Source organism: Perissodus microlepis, chromosome 12 (genome assembly GCF_051167445.1).
Source record: "Perissodus microlepis isolate ML-2025 ecotype Zambia chromosome 12, ASM5116744v1, whole genome shotgun sequence".
Taxonomy (NCBI): domain Eukaryota; kingdom Metazoa; phylum Chordata; class Actinopteri; order Cichliformes; family Cichlidae; genus Perissodus; species Perissodus microlepis.
In genome coordinates, this window is record NC_140472.1 from 8,229,778 (window position 1) to 8,257,383 (window position 27,606).

General features: G+C 43.2%; 1 protein-coding gene across 5 annotated transcripts; it reads right to left on the reverse strand.

The window, feature by feature from the left end:
* Window positions 1-130: 130 nt before the first annotated feature.
* Window positions 131-26,854, reverse strand: ccdc180 (coiled-coil domain containing 180). 5 transcript variants are annotated; one of them, XM_084945153.1, is made up of 37 exons: window positions 26,693-26,854; window positions 23,656-23,753; window positions 23,501-23,574; window positions 22,904-23,013; window positions 22,671-22,799; window positions 22,365-22,475; window positions 20,987-21,082; window positions 20,742-20,905; window positions 19,644-19,751; window positions 19,423-19,502; window positions 19,108-19,196; window positions 18,848-18,967; window positions 18,587-18,760; window positions 17,454-17,569; window positions 16,960-17,086; window positions 16,736-16,796; window positions 16,598-16,659; window positions 16,287-16,468; window positions 16,026-16,195; window positions 14,628-14,808; window positions 14,399-14,545; window positions 14,180-14,324; window positions 12,340-12,456; window positions 12,183-12,260; window positions 11,439-11,522; window positions 11,110-11,264; window positions 7,744-7,799; window positions 4,922-4,973; window positions 4,098-4,187; window positions 3,954-4,020; window positions 3,598-3,733; window positions 2,283-2,443; window positions 2,075-2,200; window positions 1,900-1,996; window positions 698-794; window positions 452-614; window positions 131-341 (listed from the first exon to the last, which is right to left on the reverse strand). In XM_084945153.1, the coding sequence occupies exons 1-37, from the start codon at window positions 26,750-26,752 to the stop codon at window positions 204-206; spliced, it is 4,221 nt and encodes a 1,406-aa protein (XP_084801279.1). In that variant the 5' UTR covers window positions 26,753-26,854; the 3' UTR covers window positions 131-203. The 5 variants fall into 5 exon arrangements, with proteins under 5 accessions (XP_084801279.1, XP_084801280.1, XP_084801277.1 ...); XM_084945154.1 differs by having other exon boundaries at window positions 452-563; window positions 23,501-23,577; XM_084945151.1 differs by having other exon boundaries at window positions 23,501-23,577.
* Between the last annotated feature and the right edge of the window lie 752 nt (window positions 26,855-27,606).

Genomic DNA, 27,606 nt, shown 5'->3' on the forward strand with positions numbered 1-27,606 from the left:
TCGACATATGTCTGGTTATGGGAAGGCTCTCATTCTGCTTCTCTTGCACGGCTAATGTAGGTGGTCAGATGTTCATGACTCTGCTGCTGGTAGAAAAAAACAACAACTGATGTCAGGAAGTTTTTCTTCTTCTCTGGTTTATTAACAATTAAATGCAGTAAATGGCATCACAGCCTACACCAAAAACTTTCAGTCAGCTGCTGCTATGTTGGCTTCTGTATCAGTTTCAGAGAGTGTATCTGTTGTCTCCAGTGTGTGTTCCAGCTCTGCTGTTCGCTCAGCTGTCTTCGTTTCATGTCGTCTGAGAGCAACAGTTCCAACTTGACCACTTGCTCAAACCGCTGACACACACACACACACACACACACACACACACACACACACACACACACACACACACAAACATTAATTACATGTGTCATTTTGTTTGTGTGTGTGTGTGTATACACACCTTCATAGCAGTGTTTCTTTGCTCCATAACAGTCACATGTCCTGGGGTCCACTTGGATGTAGCGATCGAAACTGTTGTTACCGTAGTATGAGAAGATGGCAGGTCACCTGTGCTGTTGGTTGTCATGTCCATACACACACACACACACACAAACACACACACACTTTAAATTGACTATAGTTTCTTCTCTAGTCACAAACATCTGTACTGCCAGGGGTAACATGCAGGTCAGAGGTCAAAGGTTACCTATTTTCAGCGCTTGGTCTGCTTCCTGTTTCAGATGCTGCTTCTACAGTAACAGCACCACCTTCTGTCTGCTGTCGTGCTGTTGCTGTACCAGTTTCTATGGAAACAGGTTAAACATAAAAATTATTCAAAGTTGTTTTGGAAGTACTCATCTTGAAATGCATCTGGGAACTTATCCGGGCAGAAATTTTTAAGCACTATATAAAGAAACTTTAATTTCATTGGTTACCCAGATATATAAAATGCATGTGGGAAATCACCATTCAGATGCTTTCAAATTTTAGTGACTTTATCCAGAAAGTATTCACTTCACTTGTTTCACATTTTGGAATGTAACAGCCTTTTCACCTCAAAATTCTACACACAATACCCCACAATCTTTGCTCAATACTTTGTTGAAGCAGCTTTGTCAGCAATTACAGTTTGAAGTCTTTTTGAGTATGATGCTACAAGCATGGTACACATATTTTGGGGTAGCTTCTCCAAATTTTCTTTGCAGAACCTCTCATGTTTCATCAGGTTGGATTTGAAGGATTGGTGCACATTTTCAGATCTCTCCAGAGATGTTCAATTGGGTTCAAGTCTGGTCTGTGGCTGAACAACTCAAGGACATTGACAGAGTGGTCCCAAAGCCAGAGAACTTTGTTTCTCATGGGCTGAGCATCCTTCATATGGTTTTTCAGCAAACTCCAGGCAGGCTGCCATGTGCATTTGACTGCTGAGTCACTTCTGTCAGCCCAGGGCTGATTGGTAGAGTGCTGCAGAAATGGTTGTACTCCTGGAAGGTTCTTGTCTCTCTACAGAGCAATGCTGGAGCTCTGGCAGAGCAATCATTATGTTCTTGGGCACCTGCCTGATGGATGCCATTTAAATCCGATCGCTCAGACAAACTTACATTTCCAAGGTCATTTTATTGGAATCATCAATAAACTCCAATAAAAAACAATTCAAAAACTTGACAACACTGCCATCTTTTGACATATGAGCCTAAGAGATGTCTTGGTGCTAATTACCACAGGGAAATTGCTATGTAGGCTCCATTACTTGCAGCACGTCAGGCAGGTGATCATCTATGATTTATAGCCTAACTGAACAGATGTTTATAATATGTCCATTACAGCTTAAGCTACGCATCTCTGCACACACACACACATGCACACACACACACAGCCATTATGATGGTACAAATGAGTAAAGGTTACCTGCAGGTCTAAAGAGGTCATTCATCTGATGGAGCAGCTTCTCTATCAGAGAAGCCAGTGATGTAACAAACTCCTCCCCTCTGCCTCTCACACATTCCTGCATTCAATAATATAATGCACACTCAAAGTGAGACTGCAGATTAGAAAGGTGTTATTTGGTGCCACTGTCACATACCTGCAGCTCAAGGTGTGCACTGGAGATAGTGCTGTGTAGCTGCTGCTGTCTCAGCTCTTCTCTGCTGTTAGGCATCTCCAGCTCATCCTCCCCGAGAGACGTTCGCAGCTGACCTATGTTCACACTCTGACAACCAGACACATAGAAACCAGTCAGCTTGCAGATCTTTACTGTGTGTATCAGAGCCTTCTGCATCTCAGCTTCATACCTTCTCCTTCTCACTGGCTGCCAGAGTTTCCTCCAGCTTCTGTGTGAGTCTCCCCACTTCCTCTCTGAGCCCCGCCTCATGCTGTCGCTCATGGTCACTGATCAAAACTGCAGGTGATAAAAGTAGCAGCTCCTCGAACACAGACAGCTGCTTCACCACATCTGACCCATAGACAGGTAGAGACAGACAGTGTGTATAGATTTTTTAGGTGCTTATTCTGTGTGACTGCTTTGAGACATTTGTATCTTTCTAAGATATATAAGTTCAGCCTGATGTTCCTGTTTGTATCTCTCATGTGTCTGTTCTAATTCTGTAGTTTTTGTTTTGGGACATGGGAAAAAGATAGCTTTTAGAGATGGTGACATAGAACAGCTCAAACATGTGCATCATGAGCTGAAGAAGAGACTGAAAATGGCAAAAGTGAAATACAAAAAGAAGACAAAAAGGAATCTACAGCCCAACAACATCTGTGAGGTGTGGAGAGCAATCAACACCATCTCTGGCTACAGCAAAAACAAAAGACAGCCACTTCTGGGTGAAGTGGATAGAGCTGATGAACTCAACCAGTTCTTCAATTGATTTTACTCTGTGGTCACACCTACATCCACTGCTGCTCCTCCATCACTTTCTCCTAATTCTCCTCAACACGTGGGCATCTTCAGTGCAACTCCTCCAATTGTGTGCTTCTTAACCACAGCTCCCACGTCTCTTTGCATCTCTAATATGGCAGCTATTTCCTATCCCGCACCTGTTCTTCCACCATTGTCTGTCACAGAGACAAAGGTGGGATTGGAACTAGGAAGACTATGCTCTGGGAAGGTTGCTAGTCCAGATGTTGTGTCCAAAACCTGCCTATTCACTCCCCTCCACAGTTGCTTTCTCTGTATCAGGCAGCTTGCAATAAATAATTTAAACCTGGCAACTGTCGTTTTAGTCCACTCTTTGGGACTGGTTTAAGTTACACTCTAACCTGTTAAACTTTATCAGTTGTCATTTTACTGAGCATGTGTAAAAGGGTGTAACTATTGCACTGGAGTTCAGGGCAAATCTCATCCACTCCAGTGGTCCTGCCACTAAGGAGTTTTTAATTTACCTCACCCAAGGTTGCTGAGTTCAGAACGGAGAAAATCCAACTATGTATATAAAGGAAGGCTGGATATTTTCATCTAGCATCTCTTTGGACCAGATCTTCAAAGGACTGTTAGAGTTCAGATTAGGACAAGGTTAAGGCCTCAGCCAGATTATAGTGCAAAATTATAGAAATGTTAGTCATCAAAAACATGGACAGAAAATTGTTGTATTTCTGAACGGGTACCATCTCTGCTGGTGTCCAGAAACCTCCTTGCCTGCTCGTGGTATCCCACCAGCTTCTGCTGCGTGTTCTCAATCCATTGGTCCAAGGAGTCAGGAAGAAGCTGGAAACAGCTTAGACGCTCACTGCGATAAAAGTCCTGATGGATGGACAAGCGAAAGGTTCGTGTTAGTTTGTGCAGGTTGAGGTCAATTTGACTTCAGTTTGGACCAATGATAACATCAAGTGAGAAGATGATGTGGATCAGTGTGAAGTTAAAGTGGAACCTTAGCATCAGATAATTATTTAATTATCGAATGCTCTGTGGTTTTCAGGAAACTGTTAGGGATAGGATTTCCCCTCAGTCATGTTTATGTTACCTCAGCAAGCTGCAGGAGAATGTCATTGGCTTTCCACAACGCCAAATTAACTTTGGAGCTAAAAGACCTGAAATGCAGAAATATCATAATGGAACTAGAACATTCCATAAGCTACACATCAGATCTGAATCAGATGGGACTCACTGTGCACTCAGATCTGGTTCGGGTCCAAAAATCTGGAACCTTCTCTCATGCCTGATATCAGTCCTGATAAACCTGGCGCCCCTCTTTACACTGAAATACAAACACGGGTTAAAAATAAAATAGGACAAACAAGTCATAGATTATCTATAACATATATCTATTAGTGGTTATTGTACTAAAAATGACTTTAATATGAATCCTCAAATTTGCCATTTTGTCTACAGCTAACCTTAAACCTCACATGACCATATTTGAAGGAAGGGGACAGAACGGATCAGCTAACACCATTTGATTTGGGTAACCCTAACCCTACAATTCTTCTCCCTAGTCTTGGCAAACCCCATTTTCCTCTAAAAATAGGACATGTGTTAGGGTAAGTCAACTATGGAATTCTATTAGGGTTAGTATCCCTTACTCCATTATCCCAATGTACCAGATTATGAGATTTGTGACTTATGAAAATATGTCTTGGCAATAAGAGAACAAAAAATAATTGTATTCGACACACTTCTAAAATATTTATATTATTCCAAAAAAGTTTAACTTTATTTTTCTCCAAAACATAAGGTTAGGTTTAGGGGCAATATACTAGGATAATAATACTAGAAGTATTAGTGTATGACATTACAGTATGACAGTTAGAAAGACTTAGCTAGTATTTAAAAATAATAAAAATTATACAATCTTGGTGTAAGGGTCATCAGTGATGATGACATAGCAAGAAAGTAAAATGGCTGTCAGTGTTGTTATGTTTGCAGCCATAAAAAAAATTGACATTGATGTTCAGATGAGTTACAATGCATCATGTTTCTACATGTGTTTACCTCGGTGCATTGACAGAATCTTGTCTCTGCTGAAGCTGGATAGGATTCAGACCTGCAGAAACACAACATGCTGTCAGTCTGAACCGGGTTGGCTGTTAAACACCAAACGTATTGCAAAAAAAACAACACGAAATTGAGAATTTTCCAGATCCAAACTAGCTGTATAACGTATATACACACCGAACACATTTTGTGGAAAATTCATCCTCAAAAAAACGCACTTTAAAAGAATATAAGTTGACAGCAAGTCATGATGAGCTGGTTCTGATGTTTCTAAACAAGAAAAGTAAGAAACTGAGATTCTGGGTTCATCCAATTCTCACAAGTAGGCAGCATGACCTGGAGCAGCGTATAGCTGTATGTCTGAAGTAAAACATAATTATTTTTCTATTTCCATCTCTCTAGTAGTCAGTACTGGTGTGCGTTTGAGCTATGAGGGCATTTGTTTCCAAATGCAGTCTGCGGTCAGATCTGTTTATTCGGATCCAAAAAAATCAAGGTTGGTTTGAAAAAATAAATGCCAAAAATGTGTCCCAGTGAAATAACGCGGTCAGTGTGAACAGATGCACAAAGAATAGCTTTGTCTGAAAAATATTTAGAATGCACAAAATATTCATATTGATTTTATGCATTCAATGTGTGAAGCCCCTTCAGTCACCAGTTAACCATCCAGGCTTAAGGGTATGCTAAGGAACAAGGCTGACACACAGACACACACCTTGTTTATATAGTCTTTGCTTACTCTGAACACACAAATGAAAAACTGTAATACCAAAATACTTCATTTGAAAGTTTTCAGTTTCTGAAAGTTTTTTTATTAAGGATATGACTGAGTTTCAGTCAGGTTTCAGAGCTCATCACAGCACAGAAACAGCTTTAGTGAAGGTTACAAATGATCTTCTTATGGCCTCTGACATCTCTGTGCTTGTCCTGCTAGACCTTAGTGCAGCATTCGATACTGTCGACCATAATATCCTATTAGAGCGATTAGAACATACTGTAGGTATTACAGGCACTGTGCTGCAGTGGTTTGTATCATATCTATCTAATAGACTCCAATTTGTACATGTAAATGGAGAGTCCTCTTCACACACTGAGGTTAATTATGGAGTTCCACAGGGTTCAGTGCTAGGACCAATTCTGTTTACACTATACATGCTTCCCCTAGGCAGCATCGTTAGAAGACTTAGCATAAATTTTCACTGCTATGCAGATGACACCCAGCTCTATCTATCTATGAAGCCAGATAACACACACCAATTAGTTAAACTGCAGGAATGTCTTAAAGACATAAAGACCTGGATGGCCGCTAACTTTCTGCTTCTTAATTCAGATAAAACTGAGGTTATTTTACTCGGCCCTGAAAATCTTAGAAATATGGTATCTAACCAGATTCTTACTCTGGATGGCATTACCTTGGCCTCCAGTAACGCTGTGAGGAACCTTGGAGTCATTTTTGACCAGGATATGTCCTTCAACGCACATATTAAACAAATATGTAAGACTGCTTTCTTCCATTTGCGCAACATCTCTAAAGTTAGAAATATCCTGTCTCAGAGTGATGCTGAAAAACTAGTTCATGCATTTATTACTTCCAGGCTGGACTACTGCAATTCATTATTATCAGGATGTCCAAAAAACTCGCTGAAAAGCCTTCAGCTAATCCAAAATGCTGCAGCAAGAGTCCTGACAGGGACTAGAAAGAGAGAGCATATTTCTCCTGTTTTGGCTTCCCTTCATTGGCTTCCTGTTAAATCCAGAATTGAATTCAAAATCCTGCTCCTCACATACAAGGTCTTAAATAATCAGGCCCCATCTTATCTTAATGACCTTGTAGTACCATATCACCCTATTAGAGCACTGCGCTCTCGCACTGCAGGCCTACTTGTTGTTCCTAGAGTATTTAAAAGTAGAATGGGAGGGAGAGCCTTCAGTTTTCAGGCCCCTCTTCTGTGGAACCAGCTTCCAGTTTGGATTCGGGAGACAGACACTATTTCTACTTTCAAGATTAGGCTTAAAACTTTCCTTTTTGCTAAAAGCATATAGTTAGGGCTGGACCAGGTGACCCTGAATCCTCCCTTAGTTATGCTGCAATAGACGTAGGCTGCCGGGGATTCCCATGATGCATTGAGTTTTTCCTTTCCAGTCACCTTTCTCACTCACTATGTGTTAATAGACCTCTCTGCATTGAATCATATCTGTTATTAACCTCTGTCTCTCTTCCACAGCATGTCTTTTATCCTGTCTTCCTTCTCTCACCCCAACTGGTCGCAGCAGATGGCCGCCCCTCCCTGAGCCTGGTTCTGCCGGAGGTTTCTTCCTGTTAAAAGGGAGTTTTTCCTTCCCAATGTCGCCAAAGTGCTTGCTCATAGGGGGTCATATGATTGTTGGGTTTTTCTCTGTATCTATGAAGCGCCTTGAGGCGACTGTTGTTGTGATTTGGCACTATATAAATAAAATTGAATTGAATTGAATTGAATTGAATTGAATTGAATTGAATTGAATTGAAAGAAATCATGATCCTCACCATAAACCTACTCAGCCCAGCGAGGTCTGAGATAACCTGGTGAAAGCTAAAACCACTGTAAAAGTGCTCTACACAACAGAAGTTATGGCAAATTCTATTGTAATGCTAGAATAAGTTAGCAATACAAGTTCAATCCTGTAACCAGTTTTTTAAAAAGAAAAACGGTGAACTGCACTAAGCTGCCTACAGGTTGTATGAGTGGTGAAGTAGTTTATGTGCAACTCTCTGCAACACTACTGAGAAAAAAGACATATTTCAGTCAGAATGAAAAAGGAACCAAATGTTTGTACTTTACCAGAAGATATCCTTTGTCTCCGTTCTCTTTCCTTCGCTGGATCTTGGCAACTAATCCTGTATGTTTGGGTGTTGGACAGAAATAAGGGGGTGAAACATTTTTTGTCTGCATAATCAAAGAGTATCACACAACCAGCAGTAATCTTGTTTCTGCAGCAGCGGGATTATTAGTCCATCCATCCATCCATCTTCATCCGCTTTATCCGAGGCCGGGTCGCGGGGGCAGCAGCCTAAGCAAAGAGGCCCAGACCTCCCTCTCCCCAGCCACCTCCTCCAGCTTATCCGGGGGAACACCAAGGCGTTCCCAGGCCAGCCGAGAGATATAATCTCTCCAGCGTGTCCTGGGTCTGCCCCGAGGCCTCCTCCCGGTGGGACATGCCTGGAACACCTCACCCAGGAGGCGCCCAGGGGGCATCCTTGTCAGATGCCCGAACCACCTCAGCTGGCTCCTTTCGATGTGGAGCAGCAGCGGCTCTACTCTGAGCCCCTCCCGGATGGCCGAACTTCTCACCCTATCTCTAAGGGAGAGGCCAGCCACCCTTCGGAGGAAGCTTATTTCCGCCGCTTGTATCCGCGATCTCGTTCTTTCGGTCACTACCCACAGCTCGTGGCCATAGGTGAGGGTAGGGACGTAGATCGACCGGTAAATTGAGAGCTTCGCTTTTACACTCAGCTCCCTCTTCACCACGACGGACCGGTGCAGCGTCTGCATTATTGCAGCTGCAGCCCCAATCCGTCTGTCGATCTCCGGCTCCCTTCTCCCATCACTCGCGAACAAGACCCCAAGATACTTGAACTCCTCCACTTGGGGCAGGAACTCATCCCCGACCCGGAGTGGGCACTCCACCCTTTTCCGGCTGAGAACCATGGCCTCAGATTTGGAGGTACTTCACACTCGGCTGCGAACCGTTCCAGTGCGAGCTGGAGGCCCTCACCCGATGAAGCCAACAGAGCCACATCATCCGCAAAAATCAGAGATGAGATTCTGAGGCCACCAAAGCGAAAGCCCTCCGCCACTTGGCTGCGCCTAGAAATCCTGTCCATAAAAATTATGAACAGAACCGGAGACAAAGGGCAGCCCTGGCGGAGCCCATCACCCACCGGGAACGAGTCCGACTTATTGCCGGCAATGTGAACCAAGCTCTTGCAACGGTTGTATAGGGATCGAATGGCCCGTAGCAATGGGCCAGACACCCCATACTCCCGCAACACCTCCCACAGGACACCCCGAGGGACACGGTCGAATGCCTTCTCCAAGTCCACAAAACACATGTAGACTGGTTGGGCAAACTCCCATGCACCCTCAAGTATCCTCGAGAGGATAAAGAGCTGGTCCAGTGTTCCGCGACCAGGACGAAAACCGCATTGTTCCTCCTGTATCCGAGGTTCGACTAGCGGACGAACTCTCCTTTCCAGCACCCTGGCATAGACTTTCCCAGGGAGGCTGAGGAGTGTGATCCCCCTGTAGTTGGAACACACCCTCCGGTCCCCCTTCTTAAAGATGGGGACCACCACCCCGGTCTGCCAGTCCACGGGTACTGCCCCTGATCTCCACGCAACATTGCAGAGGCGTGTCAACCAGGACAGCCCTACAACGTCCAGAGCCTTCAGGAACTCGGGGCGGACCTCATCAACACCAGGGGCTCTGCCACCAAGGAGTTGTTTAACTGCCTCAGTGACCTCGCCCCCGGAAATTGGCGGGTCATTCCCCTCATCCCCAGACTCTGCTTCCTCCTCGGAAGACGTGTCAGTGGGATTAAGGAGGTCCTCGAAGTATTCCTTCCACCGCCTGACAATTTTCTCAGTCGACGTCAGCAGCGCTCCGCCAGCACTATACACAGTGCAGGTAGAGCACCGCTTTCCCCTCCTGAGACGCCTGACGGTTTGCCAGAATCTCTTCGAGGCGGTCCGAAAGTCTTTTTCCATGGCCTCTCCGAACTCCTCCCACACCCGAGTTTTTGCTTCAGCCACTGCCCGAGCTGCATTCCGCTTGGCCTGTCGATACCTGTCAGCTGCCTCCAGAGTCCCACAGGCTAACCAGCCCGATAGGACTCCTTCTTCAGCCTGGTGGCTCCCTTCACCTCTGGTGTCCACCATTTGGTTCGGGGATTACCACCACGGCAGGCACCAACCACCTTGCGGCCGCAGCTCAATGCAGCAGCTTCGGCAATGGAGACGCTGAACATGGTCCATTCGGACTCAATGTCCCCAGTCTCCCTCGGAATGCCGTTGAAGCTCTGCCGGAGGTGTGCGTTGAAGATCTCGCGGACTGGGGCCTCTGCTAGACGTTCCCAGCACACCCTCACTACACGTTTAGGTGCACCAGGTCTTTCCAGCGTCCTCCCCCGCCACCTGATCCAACTCACCACCAGGTGGTGATCAGTTGACAGCTCAGCCCCTCTCTTTACCCGAGTGTCCAGAACATATGGTCGCAGGTCTGGTGATACAATTACAAAATCGATCATCGACCTACGGCCTAGAGCGTCCTGGTGCCACGTGCACTTATGGACACTCTTATGTTCGAACAGGGTGTTCGTTATGGCCAAACTGTGATTAGCACAGAAGTCCAATAACAAAGCACCGCTCAGGTTCAGATCAGGGAGGCCGTTCCTCCCAATCACACCCCTCCAGGTCTCGCTGTCTTTACCCACGTGAGCATTGAAGTCTCCCAGCAGGACAACAGAGCACCTTCCAGCACCCCCCCCCCCCCCCCCCCCCAGGGACTCTAAGAAGGCTGGGTACTCCAAACTGCCACTCGGCGCATAAGCGCAGATGACAGTCAGGACCCGTTCCCCGACCCTAAGGCGCAGGGAACAAACCCTCTCATCCACCGGGAAAAACCCCAACGTACCGGCAGCAAGCCGAGGGGATATTAGAATACCCACCCCAGCCCGCCGCCTCTCACCAGGGGCAACTCCAGACTGAGACAGAGTCCAGCCCCTCTCCAGGAGACTGGTTCCAGAGCCCAAGCCATGCGTAGAGGTGAGCCCGACTATATCTAGCCGGTACCTCTCAACCTCACGCAAAGTCAGGCTCCTTCCCCACCAGAGAGGTGACATTCCATGTCCCTATTGCCAGTCTTGGCAGCCGGGGGTCAGTCCGCCAGGGCCTCCGCTCCTGGCCGCCACCCGGCACACAATGCACCCGACCCCTATGGCGCCTCCTGCGGGTGGTGGGCCTGCGGGAGGATGGGCCCATGTCTCCTCTTCGGGCTGTGCCGGATTATTAGTGCCTTCTATTAAAGTTGGAAGTTGTAATGTCTGAGTTCCGAGTTAGAATTTTCAACTGGAAGTTGGATTTTCAACTCTGAAAATCAGAGCAGCCCCATCAACCCAAAGTTAACTTAAATGGACTTCCACATATATACCTGTTCAAGGACCTGATGATCCCCACAACAGGATCATCAAGGGGGTCCATATTTGTTTTGTTTGGCTGCAGTAAACCAGGAGATGGGTTTAGCAGGACCTGCTTCCTGGATTTATGGTGACCTGACAAAGCAAGGCTTTCCTCCAGTGCAGAGTCCTGAACACAAAAATGAAAAATTAATCCACGTGGAAAGAAAATAGACCGGGTCAAGACTGTCTGCAAAAGGCAGAAGAAAAATAGAAGAGGAGGGCATAGACCCTATGCAGCCTAGAAAGAAGAGAAGCAGTGCAGAAAAACAAGGCAATAGGTGGTGGATAGGAAGTGACATACCAAACTCAAATCCAGGTACTGACAGCACTCCCTGAGTTCTTTATTGATTGATGACAGGAAGGAACAAACCTGATCTGGAGACAACTGCATATAGAGAAAATATTCACGTTGGAGCTCTTGTTCTTTGGTATAAGTACTACAGTCCTCTGTACAGTAACTGAATAGGAGTAATAGCAGTAGTCATTTGACCAGGGGTGAAAAAATAATGTTATGTTACTACTATAAGTATGGACACAGATTTTTTTTCTGTGGCTTTTGTTTAATTATGTGCAGTTTTGGTGGAGTTTGTACTGTTCATTCTTGCCTCTTTTAATTCTACCAGTTTTCCCATTTCCCTGCTTTTTTTACTACCAGCCCTGTTCAATTAGCCAATGTTCATATTATATCTGGATTAGACCATCTCCATTGTCATCTTCTCAGACATGTCCTGACAGCATCCAGCAAACCTGCTTTTCAGAATTGTTTCCTGGAAGCTCTGACCACATACACTGTGTTCTTTGCAGTTTCACCACAGCCCTCAAACTTGTGGAAATAAAAAAATTATATAAGCTTCTGTTTCAGAGGTGCACAAAAAGATGACCACGAGTCTGAGATCACTCAAATTCATATCAGGTAAGCCTTTTGGTTTTAATTGGTCCTGTTCTTGGACATTTTTGATTACTTCTTGTATTTATGGGCCACTGTTCTTCCAGCTGCAATATAACTTTGTCACTGCGCAGTCAAATCTCCCAGCTACCTTACTACCTGTGTGTCATCCAACATCTTCCTCAGGTCCTCCAGTCTTTTGCTGATAACAGTCTGCTGGTGGTTACTTCTGGCAGCCTGGAGGGGCCCAACAGTATTAATAAACAACCAGCAAAGAAAGAGAGAGACAAGCAGACAGAGAGAGAGAGATGGGCACCTCAGCTTTGATGTGAACTTGTGTGCTGGTGATCATTTTCTGGGCGTCCTCAATAAATTTCACCTCAGACTTCAGAAAGGACAGTTTCTCTTCCAAGGGAGCCGACACTTCTTTCACCTGCAAAATATCATTAGACTGTTTAATGTTGAACACCAGAACTGCCTCTGGAGTCTCCACTAGTGTGCATAGAGTATTGCTACCATAAATATCATGTGAAAAAATTCAGTTTCCACCTGCCAGACATTTAGTGGTCTCACATATCATTCCACTTTAAAACTTATTACTATTACTACTTATCTCTCTAGTTGCTTGGACTTTTTCTATATTGTTCTATTAGTTAATTATTGTATAGTAGTGTCTATAAAATTGAGTTCAAATGTGTTTATATAGCACCAAATGTAAGGTAAAGACCCAAGAATCTGCTTTGCTGACAACCAGATATAAACACATTATATTCACGATCTATACTGTACATAAAAGATGTACACAGCGACCTGGACATTGACAATAGTGTAAGAAAGCAATATTGTTTTTCAGATTATTCCAAAAAACACCAATAAACACCAGATTATTGGACATAGGGCCTACAGTAGCATGTTCCTGGCTATCAAAGAGACTGGGTCCTTTCGATTTAGAGGAGTAGCAGCTCTACTCTGAGCCCCTCCCCGATGGCCCAACTCATCACCCTATCTCTAAGAGAGAGGCCAGCTACTCTTAGACAAAGCTCATTTCCGCCGCTTGTATCTGCAATCTTGTTCTTTCCGCCACTAACGAAAGCTGGTGACCATGGATGAGGGTAGGGACGTAGGTATACCAGTAAATTGACAGCTGTTGGCTTTATCAGGCTACCCCCTGATAAAGCCAACAGAACTGCATCATCTGCAAAAAGCAGAGATGAGATTCTGAGACCACTCAAGTTGAAGCCTTCCACCTGGTCCAGTGTTCTGCCCAGTCACATCCTTCCAGGTCTCACTGTCGTTGCCCACAAGTGTTGAAGTCTCTCAGTAAGACGACAGTGTCCCCAGGTGGACCTTCCTCAAGCATCCCGCCCAGGGACTCCAAAAACTGTCATTCGACACATAACCGCAGATGACAGTTATGACCTATTCCCCGTCCCGAAGGCACAGGGAACAAACTCTGTCACCAACCAGGAAAAACTTGGATTGCTTTGGCTGTATGTTTTGTGTAATTTCTACTTTTTGAATAGCTCTTTGTCTGGTCCCTCACCCAGGACCAATTTGTCATGGGGCAAAAAGAACACTGACAACATAGCCCCTGGAATCCCTGGGACACCGAGGGGCAAAAGCTGTTATAAAGGGGAAACTATACAAATAAAGAAAATGTGATTGTTGGTGCCTTTTGGAGGATTAAAAAATTATCTAACTAAAAGTTATCTAATATGTTTGTGCTTCACTTATGGTGAGTGATATTCTAGTATTGTCCCAGTGTGTTACTTTCCACTGTTTAGCTAATATGCTAATATGTGTGTCTGAGCATTGCCCCAGTACAGTTCATGTATGCAGTTTGCTTACTAAGCTTGTTAGTGTTATCTACCTATCGAACATTCCACTTTCTTGTCCAAATATGGTAACTTCTGACCCCAACTGTTCTCAGTGAAAATACTAAGAATAAGGTTTCAAAATCCAGAGTCCACAATTAAATGGTGACCATATGGCTCTTTTATATATAGTCTAGGTTTGATGTCATCATGGGGCCACCAGGCAAGAGAATTGGGATGGAAATAGGAATTTTGTCCAAAGAGCGACCAGGCTCTACTCGACCATTTTATACAAACTGTGCTTTACAGAAGTAACAATTAACAGAGGACAAAACATTGCACCTGCTGTAAGCTCCTGGATTCAAAAGCCTCAAGAGCAGAGTAGATGGACTCCTCAGTCGTGCTGATACGCTTAGTTTCCTCCCTCACTCTTCTCTGAAACATCTTTAGCTCCTGAGGTGCAAAATCTCCTCCTTCACTGAACAGCCTGCAGGAGGAAAACACACTCATCTGGTGATGATCACTTTGTTTTGCTGAAGAGTCTGCTGCAGCTGCTGTTACCTGAAGGAGCTGAGGAGTTGTGCTGTTTTGTTTCTGGCCTCCTCCATTCTTATCCTGACTGTCTGTCTGAAGTTGGTTAGCCAGTCCTGCGTTTCTTTGATGTGTCCATGCAGACAGTCCTGCAGGGTGGTGCTAGCAGCCTCCCAACTGCAGAGAAACATACCTGTGGTCAGTGTCTCAGCCTCACTAAGCTGACAGTCACATAAAGGTGCAGATAGACAGTTTTTACTGTTGACTGCTGCTGGCTGTTTGGATGTTGGCCTCAATGTTGGACAAATTGACCATAAGCTCCATGTTCTTTGTCTTTATGGAGGCCTGCAGGTCTTGCAATTCCATCCTACAGGAGGTCAACAGGTCCAACACACCCTCAAAGTGGGTGTCCACATGCTGTCTGTGGAGCTGTAGCTCAGCTACACAGAAAAACACAGTTTGGTTAAGAGGTGTTTTCATTATTAACCTGTCACTATATGCTTCTAACTGCTTCTGTAAAAATAATATGGGAAGGACCACAGACTATTAATATAGATGGACATTGTTACTGGTAGTGACGTGGCAAGCAGATGCTACAGAAAGTGAATGACATTTTGTGACTTCAAGCATCTAACTTAACTGCTGGCAATGAGACATATCCAGACAAGAGGTAATCTTTTCCCAAAGAAGCTGATTCTGAATACAATTTTGGATGTTGAACTTCCAGTGGGAGAAACAGTGGGTGGCTGTAGCTCAGGAGGTTGAGCAGGTCACCTACTGATCGGAAGGTTGGTGGTTCAATCCCTGGCTCCTCCAGTCTGCATGTCAGGTATCCTTGGGCAAGATACTAACCCCAAGTTGCTCTCCGATGCATCCATCAGGGTGAATGTAGTTAAAAAGCACTCAGTATAGAGAAAGTGTTTGGGTGAATGTGGCATCTTGTCTAAAGTACTCCGGCTGGAGTAGAAAAGCACTATATAAGAATCAGTCCATTACCAATCAGCTTTCTTACCTGGATTATTGAGCAGACAAGATAATCTTTTCTCAACTTCCACGCAAGCTACTAATGAGAGTGAAAAATATAATTGATTGACATATGGCCTGGTATTAAATATGCTACAGGGTCACTTAGGCAACTGGAGCATTGAAGGACCACTAGCCGTTAGCTTCAAACAACTAGACTACTTCCAGGGTGGATGCAGTTTTAAACCTGTATTCTTTTCAGTGGCCAGCATGAGTGAGTCATTTAGTTGAAAAACAAAATCTTATACGAGGAAAATAATAATAACTAATTGGCAAAGTCGGAAAACCTTTTATGAGTTGCTTCAAAAAAAAAAAGTTCACTGATGATTCTATAACTGCAGTTTTATTGTCGATTTATGTCAGTGGCTGTTAAAATTAGACATTAGAGACATTTTAAAATAATTTCTGAGTGGCAGCACTTGCTTGTAAAAGGATTTGGTGTCTTTTAGCCTCATGCATTCAAGTCTGATTTCAAAACTTAAGATGTCAGTAGGAAAAAAGGTGAAATCACTGTTTAAACCCATCTTTTATATCCATTCTGTGAATCATGATTACTACCATGTGTTACAGCAAATTCCATAACCTTTGACTAACTTTCACCAACATTTGTGCATTGTTTGTGTGTGTCTGTTACCCATGCGGGGCTCGTATATATGGGTCTTGATATGTCGGGGGCTCAGCTGCTGGAGATGGAGCTCCTGCTCTGAGCGCACCGCCTCCTTCCTGTCTCTCATCATTAAAACCGCTACACTGAGCACATTGTGGAAATGCTGCTCCAGGTGGTTCAAGAACAGAGTCCGGGACCTTGACACACAGACAGTCAGCCTTTGAGGTGGTGATCTTTCAACTGAGAGTCCTTACAAGAGTGGAAATACAAGCGTGCGTGTGTGAGTACCTGCTCAGTGAGTCCAGGAGGAGGTCCACAGGAAATAAGCTCAGGTGTGTCTCCCACTCCAGGTTGACTGGCAGGTTGGGAGTGGAACATCTGAAGACAGGAGCTGAGCAGACCACATCTTTTGATGAGGTAAAGGTGACAGAGCTGCTGAAATCACAGATCTCCTTCAGGATGGACCCTGCCTGAAATGCACACGCGCGCGCACACACACACACACACACACACACACACACACACAATCACATAACCATTGATATTTTCTGGATCAATCAGAAATTGATTATTGTTTGTTTATCATTAATTAGCGTCACCTCAATTAGCCAATTTTGAGAGCTGTGTGAAGTTTCAGGACTTTCAATCTGCCAGCTGGTTTCTACACAAACAAATAAACATGTCAATACTAAATAAAACCAGTTTAAGTATCTGAGCATGAGTGTGAAAGAACAGACCCGGGTATGGGCTGGATCGGCCGCTAGATGGTTGAACAAGCTTTTCCAAATCCCCTGGACTCTGAGAAAAAAGAGACATGACTTAAATTGATGATAACCTTTTTTAGAGGACAATGAGATGAAAAAGTCAGATGTGTTCAGATCGATGCAAACTATTTCAGGCTTCACTGTAATTGTGTTTCTGTGGTTACATGTAGTGAGTGAGGTCTGTCTGCTATGGTTACCGGTTGGTAGGTGTGACTCAGGTGGTAGAAGGAGCTGAGGTTCCTGCTGTAGGAGACAAGCTCCTCCAAACAGCACGACGGGTGAAGATTCAACAGGGTCCATTGATCAATGACAAATTGATTGCAACTGCACACACACACACACACACACACTGAAAATTAGGACCTTTTATTCAAATTCACCTTTCTTCCTGCCCACACAACCTCTGTCCTTTTTACAGTTAAAGTTGTGGCTGTGTTCGCCTCCGGCCAATTAGACAAATGATCATGTTAAATAATCAGAGTTGGTCAGCTAAGCTTTGAGTTTTCATGATGTGATTGATTGTTCCCTGAGGAACTGTACAGACATTGCTTCCCTGCTATGGTCCAAGGCAAAATGTTAACAAACTGGGTGGGGATGTTGTGAATTTCAATATTTGTAATAAATTGGAGAGAAAATGAACTTTTATTTGGATTTTGCTTTGGGATTAGCCTTAGCTGGCACCCTGTAGTACCTGTGCTTAATCTGCAGCAAGTAACCGATAGTTTTGTCCAGAGACGTCTTCAGAGCATCCTCACTGCTCTCTTGACGGAGTCCTCCTAACAGGTCATCCATTTGCATCTTCCGTTTCTGATAGAATAAGAGCAAGCATGTTGGAAAAGGGAACCTGTCGTGCTCTCTCTCGGGCAAAAGTGTGAAGACCACGTCGACCTGTGACGGTGACTTACCTGTATGTAATTTGTTAACATAAATCCTTTAAGGTGCTATTAAAAACTTTGCCCGCTTCCTGATTTCTTAGAGGTTTTTTTCTTCATATTTGTCACAATTACACGTTTCTGATCATCAAATAAATTCTTATATTAGACCAGTGGTTCCCAAACTTTTTTTGCTTACTTTTTTTGTTTACATGAGATGAATTGCAGAATGGCAGATAGAGAGAAAATACTGTAAATCTTACTATCTTCAGGTTTTACACTCTTACATATACACACGCAGTTACTGTCCCTTCATTTAGAAAGGCAGAGGCATCATGGTGGAATTATTTTACGTGTAGTTGTTTTGTTCCTGGGTAATAATATTCAACATTGCTATCAATACATTTTTCAAAAAATGCATCTCTGTGCAAAATGGGTTCAAAAACATAAACAACTGTGGGATACTGTTTGTCCGTGATTTGGACAGGGGGAGCAAATTATGGCAGGATCAGCCTGATATTATTTGTATCCCACTGTAACTTTACTGTATAAAGAGCTAACATCTCCAAAATGTCAGGAGTAGTTAGTTATCACAAGTTTGTGAACTAAAAATCAAGAATGTGGGATACTGTTTGTCCGTGATTTGGAGAGTCCGGCGCCTGCTCCCGACGCAGGGAAAACCAATTCTGCAGGGGAGACCTACCTTGGCACTTGTGCAGGTGAAGCCAAAGGGAAGATATGCTTCACCATATTTTCTAGTCTTTGGCTTGGAAGGAAGTTGGTTTGGAAACATATTTAGCGATGCCTCATCTCCTGCTTTGCGTTTGTGTGGGAGCCCCGTCGAAAACCTGTCCATTATGCTAGCAGTGTCCAAGCAGTCTTTTTTTTTTACTACTTGATTGTGTTTGTTGTTTTTATTTGACTTACCTGCTTGTGTTTTATTGCAACTCACTTGTAAGTGGTGCTGCTGTGAGCATCTGAGATCATTCAGGTCTTGTTGTAGTTTTTCATCTCTCCTCTCTAATCTTTGGCAATGTGTCTCCCACAGCAATGCTGCTGCTCGCATGACAACAAATACACTCCTACTTAGACTGAAAGCATGACGGGCCACAGAGTCACTGCTCACCTGCAGACAGACAAGCAGAAAGCATGAACGCGTGGATGCTCTGATACAGTGCACAGAAACAGTCTGAGGCAGGTTTACGTGACTGACATCTAAAGCGGCCAGCTGCTCTTCATCCTGACTCTGCTGTGCTCCAATCACTGTGAGAAGCTGTGAGTTGATGATGTCATTCACTTCCTCTTCTGACAATTCCAAAGATGAGAGCACTTCCTGTAGGATGACAGGTTAAAATTACAGGCCTGTATGCTGGAATGTAATCATTGCTACGGTGATGTAGCTGCAGACAGCAGTCAGCTATTAACTAAAGGTATTTGAAAGCTGCTACATCAGAGCTAACCAAACGCATTTACCTTACAGTGCTCCACCTCCGCCAGCCGATTCTGCCATGTCTGTTCAAAGCAGCAACGCAGCTGATGGAGAAGCTCAGTGTGGAAATGCTCTGAACACACAAATACAAACCTACATTTATCATCACCATAGTATAACTCAGACTTGTGCTTCTGCCAATTTACCACAAGCAGGATAACAGATGATTTGGATGACTTGGTAACATAGCTGCTTCATGAAGGTGATACAGTGATGTTTTCTGCTGTTCAAATAGTGATTTAAGTTTGTAAAGTGAAACTCATACTGTATCAGTAGTAGTGACTCCAGAGGACAGTTACCAATTTGCTGATTGACATCTGTTAGTTGGTCAAACCAAAAAGACACCAAAGCTTTGGAGCAGGTGGGTGGGACCAGAGAGCTGAAACACAAAGAGAATATGTGACTTGACAAGAACAACAAGGGGTGAAAACAAAAGAAATTACACTGAAACTGGACTGACTGGATCTCCAGGCAATGAAAAGATTATGATTTTTGTTTGTTTGTTTTTACCTGATCTTACCTGATCTTGTTAATGATGTCACGGCGCCGTTCAGTCAGATCTTGCTGGGTTAGTTTTATCTGCTGAACTGAGGCCAGCTGCTGATCCTCATTCCTGCTGCAGAGACCTCTACGACACAAATACTACTGATTATCAGCCAGTTCAAAAACTTACCATGGTATACAATTTGGAGTGATGCCTGATCTTTCAGTTGTAGGACTGACTGTCACAGCAGTTCTGAAACTGACCACAAATATAGAAAAATATTAGGAAATAAAAGCCCTCCAACTTGTCCAGGGTCCGGGAGTTAAAAAATTAAAGCTGCAGACATTACCTCAATGTCAGTTTGAGATAGTGTCCTTGTTAGACAAATGTTAGGCAAATTGGTCCTTGGTGAGTGGCCAAATAAAGAGTGATTCAGTCAACACCTATGGACAGAAGAAAATCAAGGTACCAGTGTACCGTGTAGGGTTGCCCAACCCTGTAGCCAGGCCTCCAGACAGAGCTGTAAGAAGAGTGTACATGGGTGAAGTGATCTGGGCACATTCCACTGTAAAGAGGCTGCAGGGCAGACTCAGGACACGCTGGAGAAATGATATCTCTGGATATAATGGATGGATGGATGAATGGATGGAATGGATGACAGTGTAAAGATAGTTATTTAAACATTTAACCCTGAAATGTCTCACAGTCTCTCAGTTTTCTTCATGATGAAATTACGGAAAATGTTCTGGTATCTGATTACCCAGACTGCCCTGTATTTATAATAAGTTAAATTTAATATTGTCAGCCACTTTTTGCCACCCCTTCTTTTTTGTTTTCGTTGCTTTGGTGACAATGCCTGTAGTCTAAATCCCAGTCCTCCCCTAACAGGAATTCTTGCTTTGCTGAGGAGAATCTTCGTGCCCTGCCATTATTGATATATTCTGTAGTTAATGACCTCTAGAGTCATAAGAGGAGTTATTTTGGATTACCAAATTCAGCAATTCCAATCTAATTCTCTTCTGACTTTGGGAAAATGAACAAAGTGGATTAGAGTGTTGAACAAGCTAATCCTGAATCTTTTAAGCTTCTGGCTTCTTTAACTCACATCAATGTATAACATGGTGCTTCACTCACCTGAACTGATCTACAATTCTGTGGACTCTTTTCCTTCTCCAGTGACTCAGACAGTCCTCCCAGTGCCGACGAAGGATCGACTCCTTATGTAGATTTTCCTCCTGGAGGAGCAGCAGCAGTCGGGCAATGCTGCGACGGTTTGCTAGCAGAGACTGATTCAGCATCTGAGACAAACAGAGATAATAGAAGTGCAATTTATCATTTTAGGTAGGTTAGAGGTCAGATGAGAGGTCACAGTGACTTACTGTAGCTTCAGTGTGGATCAGCCTGTGGATGTCAGATGGATGCAGGAAACTGATCTGCTCCAACACACGGTAGTACTTCCTGATAATAGCTCTGATCTATGAGAAAAAGAAAAATACATTGACTGATCTTACTGATCCCTTATCATATCATTAGCCTTTCTAAGGCAGTTGAAACTACGCAGGCCCTCCAGAGTTGGAAGGAGGCATCAAATAATTTTCTGGGCAGTGCTAACACTCTGAGCTCCTGTTTTGTTTCCACTCTGCAACAAGTAGGTGGACTCATCCCCACAAGAAATGAGCCCACCTACCTGTGGCTGAAAGACCCACAGTTGTGGTCAGATGTACATCATACATGTATGATGGGCACGAATGTTTTGGGGTTATAATGATTATAATGATTTCTTTGAACTGCTCTTTTTCCAGAATGATTATACAGCATGTACATCTTTAATGTCTTAAACAAACAGGAAGTGGTGCACAAGTTTGAATTTTGGTTTGGTTTTTCTCCACAGCTGCTCAGCATTATACACACTGGCTGTTCTATTATTCTATCCACTTTGTGTACCAGTACCACTGAGGGCAAACCAGCCCCAGAGAATCAAACTACCACCACCATCAATGACAGCTGATAAAGTGTTCTTAGGATTGAAAGCCTCACTTTTACTACTCATCATGCCATCGTGGCCAAATAGTTCAGTCTTTGTCTCTGACCATAAAACCTTTCTCTTGGGGACATTTGGCTCCTCCACATGAGCAGCTGCAAATTTCAGCCAAGGTTAAAAGCGTCTGTTAAAGAGCAGGGCCTTCTTTCGTGATCAGCACTCTATTATTCCATGAAGATGTAAAACCCGGTTTTAAATCATTTTCCTCTTGTCTCAGGGTGATAGTTTGGGTCTTCTTCCAGACCTTGTTAAAGTCGTGACACATCTGAACAATTGTTTGAACTGATCATCTTAATATGTGCTCCAATGACTCCAAGAGACCTTCCCAACTTGTGTAAATGTACAATTCATAGATCAACGACTTCTTTACAAGGCTGTAAATGTAGAACCTTCAGCAGCACTTATTAAAAGACTTAAGTGAGTCTATGTATATATTTAAGCTTGTATCCATACTTGTGTCTATGTTTGGATTAGTTAAAATCCAAAACAAATTTAAACTTGTGGACCCAATTTCTGTTTTTAAGACATCAAAGCTGTTGTATAGTCATTCCACCATAGGAAAAAAATAGGAAAAAAAGAAATATATTATGAAGATTTTAAGTATACTTCTGACCACAACTGTACAGTACTGCCCTCTATTGTTCAACCACTGACTGTGGGTGTCAAATGGTTTCTTTGGGTAAAATTTTAAAAGTGTCAGTGACGCTCAGTCTGACCTGGTCAGTACGTTGTTTTTCAGTTTCAGTCAGTTTGAGGTTAAGTTCTACGATAGTGGTCTTCTTCAGCTTAACGTCTTCCTCTACCTCCTTCCAAAGACCGTGGATCTCCTACACACACATGAAATTAACACTCTCAAAACCAATCACATTTCTCCAGCCCATAAGATATTATTTTCACACTCCACCAACCACACCAAGTCTAATTATTCTGAAGGTTTGGGGATTTTTAAAAAAAATCACAAGCTTCATCAGGCTGCAGGTTTAAAACTGTATTTGATCTTCTAAACTTTATGTCATCTGTACCTGCATACTGACATCTTCCAGATCTTCCAGCTGATTCATTCTGACTTTCAGGGTGTCCAATCTGAGATCAACCTCCTGCAGACTGGACAATAGCTCCTGACTGATGGCCTTCACCTGAGTCTCACACACCTGACACAATGACAGACAGTGGCCAATAATTTCACACAGAGTATGTATTGTGACACCACAGCATGTATTGCCCTCAGGTGCAGTGTAACTACGATGCATTGTACCTGAGACAGCTGGCTCAGGTCTGAATCCAGCTGTTTGAGAGCCTCTTGATGTTTTTGAATTTTTTTCTCTGTCAGACATTCAATGATGTCAGAGCTGGGATGATCAACAACTAAAATAAAGAGAGAAGCTTCTGACTGTGATGTGAACATTGACATTTTAACTTAATGTTTCTGTTAGATTAGCTGATCTAGCTGCAAACATTCAGGTCTGAAAAATGAAACAAGCAAGTGCCAAAAACCCCACTCTGTAGTCTCTCTTCCTGTCCAAAAACAAGTAAATCCCAGCTTTATAGTAGTAAAAAGCTTTTTTAAATGTTACAAAAAATTGCTTTGCCCTCTGTGAATAGTAACCTGAGCCTGCTGGGGGCTCAGCTTTGGTTGTGTTAAGGAATAGTGGGCAGTGAGACGCCATGCATTCTAAAAAAGGTAAAAACAACAAGTGAACACAAGTAAACCTAGATCCATTGTCCACCCTGTATGTAGCCATGACTGCACATGACTTGACAGCACAGTTTCGGGCGAGTGGCACCCCAGACCCACTTTAGCTACGACCCTGTTGTATTGCATGTCTGTTGTAGAAGTAAAAGCACCACTAACCCACGGCATCTGGAAGTCTGCCGACATCATCTATGACATCATCATCATCATCACTGTGTTCCGCCTGCTGCCTTCTACTAAAGGAAAAAACACAACATGTTTTGAGAGAGTGGATGCAGTACAGATATGTAACAGTGGTGTGTGTCTCTGTCCACCTGCTGGCTGTGCTGCAGTGTGTGTTGCTGTCCACAGCAGACAGACAATTTGTCCCGGTGTCTCTGCGTCCGGCTAGAAGAGATCTGGACAGCTGAGCCTGAAACACATGAGAACAAGAAACAGCTCAGTCACTGCTGCAACAGAACATGTCAGCCCTCGTCAGACATCTTGAGTTCTGCTGATCAGTGAGCCCACGTTGTCAGTTTTACTCTTCAAGGAAGAAGGAAGGAAACAGTGAAGTGGTTCTGTATGAACACAGGAGGTGTGCACAGTCAGACTGCACACACCTCCTGCGCTCACAGTGCTCCTACTGCAGCATCAAATCCCACTGCTTGAGGCCTCTGTTTGTGATTTCTTACTGGGAAGGAGTCAGTAAGGTTTGTTAACCTCTGCTCCATGATTCAAAGTATGAAAGTGTCAGCTTTTTCTAAAACATGCTTAACCCTCATCAAATCAATGCATGCATGCAAAATCAGTAATTAATGCAACAAGCAGCACACTTCAATCGTTATGTTCATATCTTTTCCTTTTGCAGTCTGCAGTTCATGGGGCAGTTATCAATGGTCAATGGTAATTTTATTGTCCCCAATGGGAAATTGATTTGCAGTCTGTCCGTACACAGAGAGACAAAAACAAACAAACACCACAGCCCAAATTTTATCATCAACAAAGTGCAATGTGCAACGGCAACAAGCCTTATGGTTTAGTGTTGCTATGGCTGTAAATGTGTACTTCGGTGACTCCCAAATGCTCTGTGCTAATGAGAATTTCTTTTTCAAGTTTATGTATAATATTTAAAATGTAAAACTTAACCAGATATGGAGGGAAGAGTGAGTTCAATCTTCCCTCCATATCTGGTTCAGGCAGGCAGCTGGAGCTCTGCAGCATCATTCACCAGTGTTGGTCAAGTTACTTGAAAAAAGTAATCAGTAATCCCATTACTTCAGTGATTACTTATTTTCAAAAGTAATTAGTTACTTAGTTACTAGTTACTTTTTAAAAACATGATTTACAACCTGAATAGGTGATAAAGCAATAGAGCTTTCAGCCCAATTCTACTTTCTGCATAATCCATCATGTAAAATGTAATCAAATGGAAAAAGTCTCTTTTTAAATTTTTTTTATTAGTTTTAATCTTTTAACTTTATCCATCAAGCAAAAATTTAATTATATGCAACATTCTCTGACTGGAAGAAATTTGTTTAACATTTAAACTTATTTTCTGCACATTCCAGCACATAAAATAAAATAGGTTTTTGTGTTTACACTCAGTCTTTCAAATAGATGTAAGTAAAACACAGCAGAAAATAAATAAAATCAAAGACACAGCGATCCTGTTGCTCTATTTTCACCTGTATAGCAGGAGTGGGGCAGGCAGAGGTTTGCCCTGGTGCAGGTGTGCCGCAGCAGTCAGTGGAAGAATCCGCGAGTTTCTCTGTGAATTGCCCATTCTGTGGCAGCGTACTCGGTGCTTGCTGGAAGTTTAGGGGTTTTTTCGCTGTAAAAAGAAGTTTTCGTCCCACGCAGTGAACAGCGGACGCTAATGTTTTAGTCACTTTTTACGGAATTAAACTCAAAGTAAGGTCAGTACTTCCACGCTTTAAACGCTGCACGGGCATACTGTCTCCCGCACTTGATATATTATCCATTGTTGATCTGTACACAGCTGTTGCCACCAACGTCGCACTCGCTTATGTCATTGTCATGAGATACTCAGGCGGTTTTAGTAACGCAGTAACGCAGCGTGCTTACGGGAAAGTAATGGTAATCTAATTACCTTTTTTGCAATAGTAATCCCTTACTTTACTCGTTACTTGAAAAAAGTAATCGGATTATAGTAATGCGTCACTGCCCATCTCTGTCACTCACACGGTTATACTTTTACTATTTAAACTGCAGGATTTCCCATCTATCTCTGACATGTCAGTGACGCTTGGGTCCTCTATCACCACCTGCTGTTTAAATCTTCAATCTGCGATTTGCCTGCAGTGACGAACTTGGAACCAATATGTCTTGATATGACAAAGGATTTATCTGCGGACAACAGCTGGTAGGAGTACAAAAGTGTTTCTACTCAGGAAACTTAAACATGACCTCTGGTGCAAACATCAAAGACTGAGAGACTGTGAGACATTTCAGGGTTAAATGTTTAAATAACTATCTTTACACTGTCATCCATTCCATCCATTCATCCATCCATCCATGCTGTTAAAACGCATGTAAAAAACCTGGGGGTTTTCTTGGATAGCAAACTTACATTCAAGAAACAAATTAATTCAGTTGTCCAGCGGTCCTTTTTTAAATTAAGGCTCCTATCCAAAGTGAGATCTTTTTTATACTTTAGAAACTTGGAACGAGCAATTCATGCGTTTGTTTTATCTCAACTGGATTACTGCAATTCACTATATGTGGGTGTCAGTCAGTCCAGCTTGGCCCGGCTCCAATTTGTACAGAATGCTGCAGCTCGCCTTTTGACTCGTGTGAAGAAACACCAACATATTACTCCGGTGCTTGCTTCCCTTCATTGGCTTCCAGTGCGTTTTAGAATTAAATTCAAAATCTTACTTTCGACTTATAAAGTGCTAAATGGCCAGGCACCGGACTTTTTGTCTGACCTATTGCAGCTTTATACGCCCTCTAGTGCCCTTCGATCAAGCCATCACCTGCTCCTTACCTTACATAAGTCTAGGATGGTTCATAGAGGAGATCGGGCACCGATTGTGGCACCGAAAATGTGGAATGATCTACCTCTCCACATTAGAAAGGCCCCAACTGTTACTCTTTTTAAATCGCATCTTAAAACATATTTTTTTTTTACTCTGGCTTTCGAAACTGTATGAGAGTTACCAATTATTTTATCCTAATTTTATTTTTAATTTTCTTACCTGTTGTTGTTGTTAATGTCATTGTTTAATTGTTATTTTGTACAGCACTTTGGTCAACTCCCTGTTGTTTTTAAATGTGCTTTATAAATAAATAAATGAAAATGAAATCTCTTTGTTGCGGCGTTCAGGTAAAGTGTGACCTCAAACCCACCTGAGCGTCGAACAGCTGCCGGTAAACTTCCCCGCTCGGAACCGCGGTGCTCTCACACATGACGATGAGGCTTGCTGCAATCTTCAGTCCAGGCTGACAGAAACACTGTTTAATAACCTTTCTTTCTGTTGTCACACACACTAAACCTGCTCGGGCTGAGCGTTTTTCCCGTCACCATGACAATGTAACTTGGACGAAAGCTGTGTGGCGTTCAGGGTCAACGGGAAAAATGTGCATTCTGTTTGCAGTTCCAAGAAATCAAACTTTTCTTACATTTTTACCACTTTCCTGGTGTGAAGGAGTAAAAAGAAGGTAAAACGCAAGTAGCACCGAAGCACCTAAAACCAGTATGGACAACCAAAGCGATAGACCGAGAAAAACACAGCTTTAGTTATTTGGGCCAACTGTCCCTTTAAATAAACATTGTCATAAACGGAAGCACCGAGACCTCGTCCATGTGTCGAGATGGTTCCTCAAACTGCAGTAAAACAATAAAGTCCTAACATCCAGTCTGAGGTTCCTCGAAGAGCAAAATGTCTTCTCCAGTTGACCTTTTCTTCAGACTGTGTCACTCATCAGTTCTGTATTTCATTTTTTTTTCACATTTATGTAAATTATTTGAAAATTGCTAAAAAGCAAACCTACTGTAGCTGAAATACTACATGTTGTGGTTATTACTGTTCCAAAATGTAGCTGAAAGTGAACATAAAAAGCTGGAGAGTAAACTTTGCTGGTCTCCAAAACCAGAGAGTGAAAAACAAAAGATCCTCTGACCCTCCACACCACCTCTCCATGGAATTGTGAAGAAAACACCTCCGATGACCTCTTGAGGCTGGCTCCAGAAGCGAGTCATACAGACTCCTGTTAAAATTAGGAGCTTTAAAGCGGAGCAGGAGCCTTACTGTCAGATATCC

Excerpts from the sequence above, each read along its gene's own strand:
- ccdc180 (XM_084945151.1), bottom strand. The coding sequence starts at position 26,752 with ATGTGTGAGAGCACCGCGGTTCCGAGCGGGGAAGTTTACCGGCAGCTG. Across the intron at positions 23,014-23,500 it reads CAGACTTCCAGATGCCGTGG|TTGTTGATCATCCCAGCTCT; the intron begins GTTAGTGGTGCT and ends TCTTTATTTTAG. Across the intron at positions 19,503-19,643 it reads GACATCATTAACAAGATCAG|CTCTCTGGTCCCACCCACCT; the intron begins GTAAGATCAGGT and ends TTTGTGTTTCAG.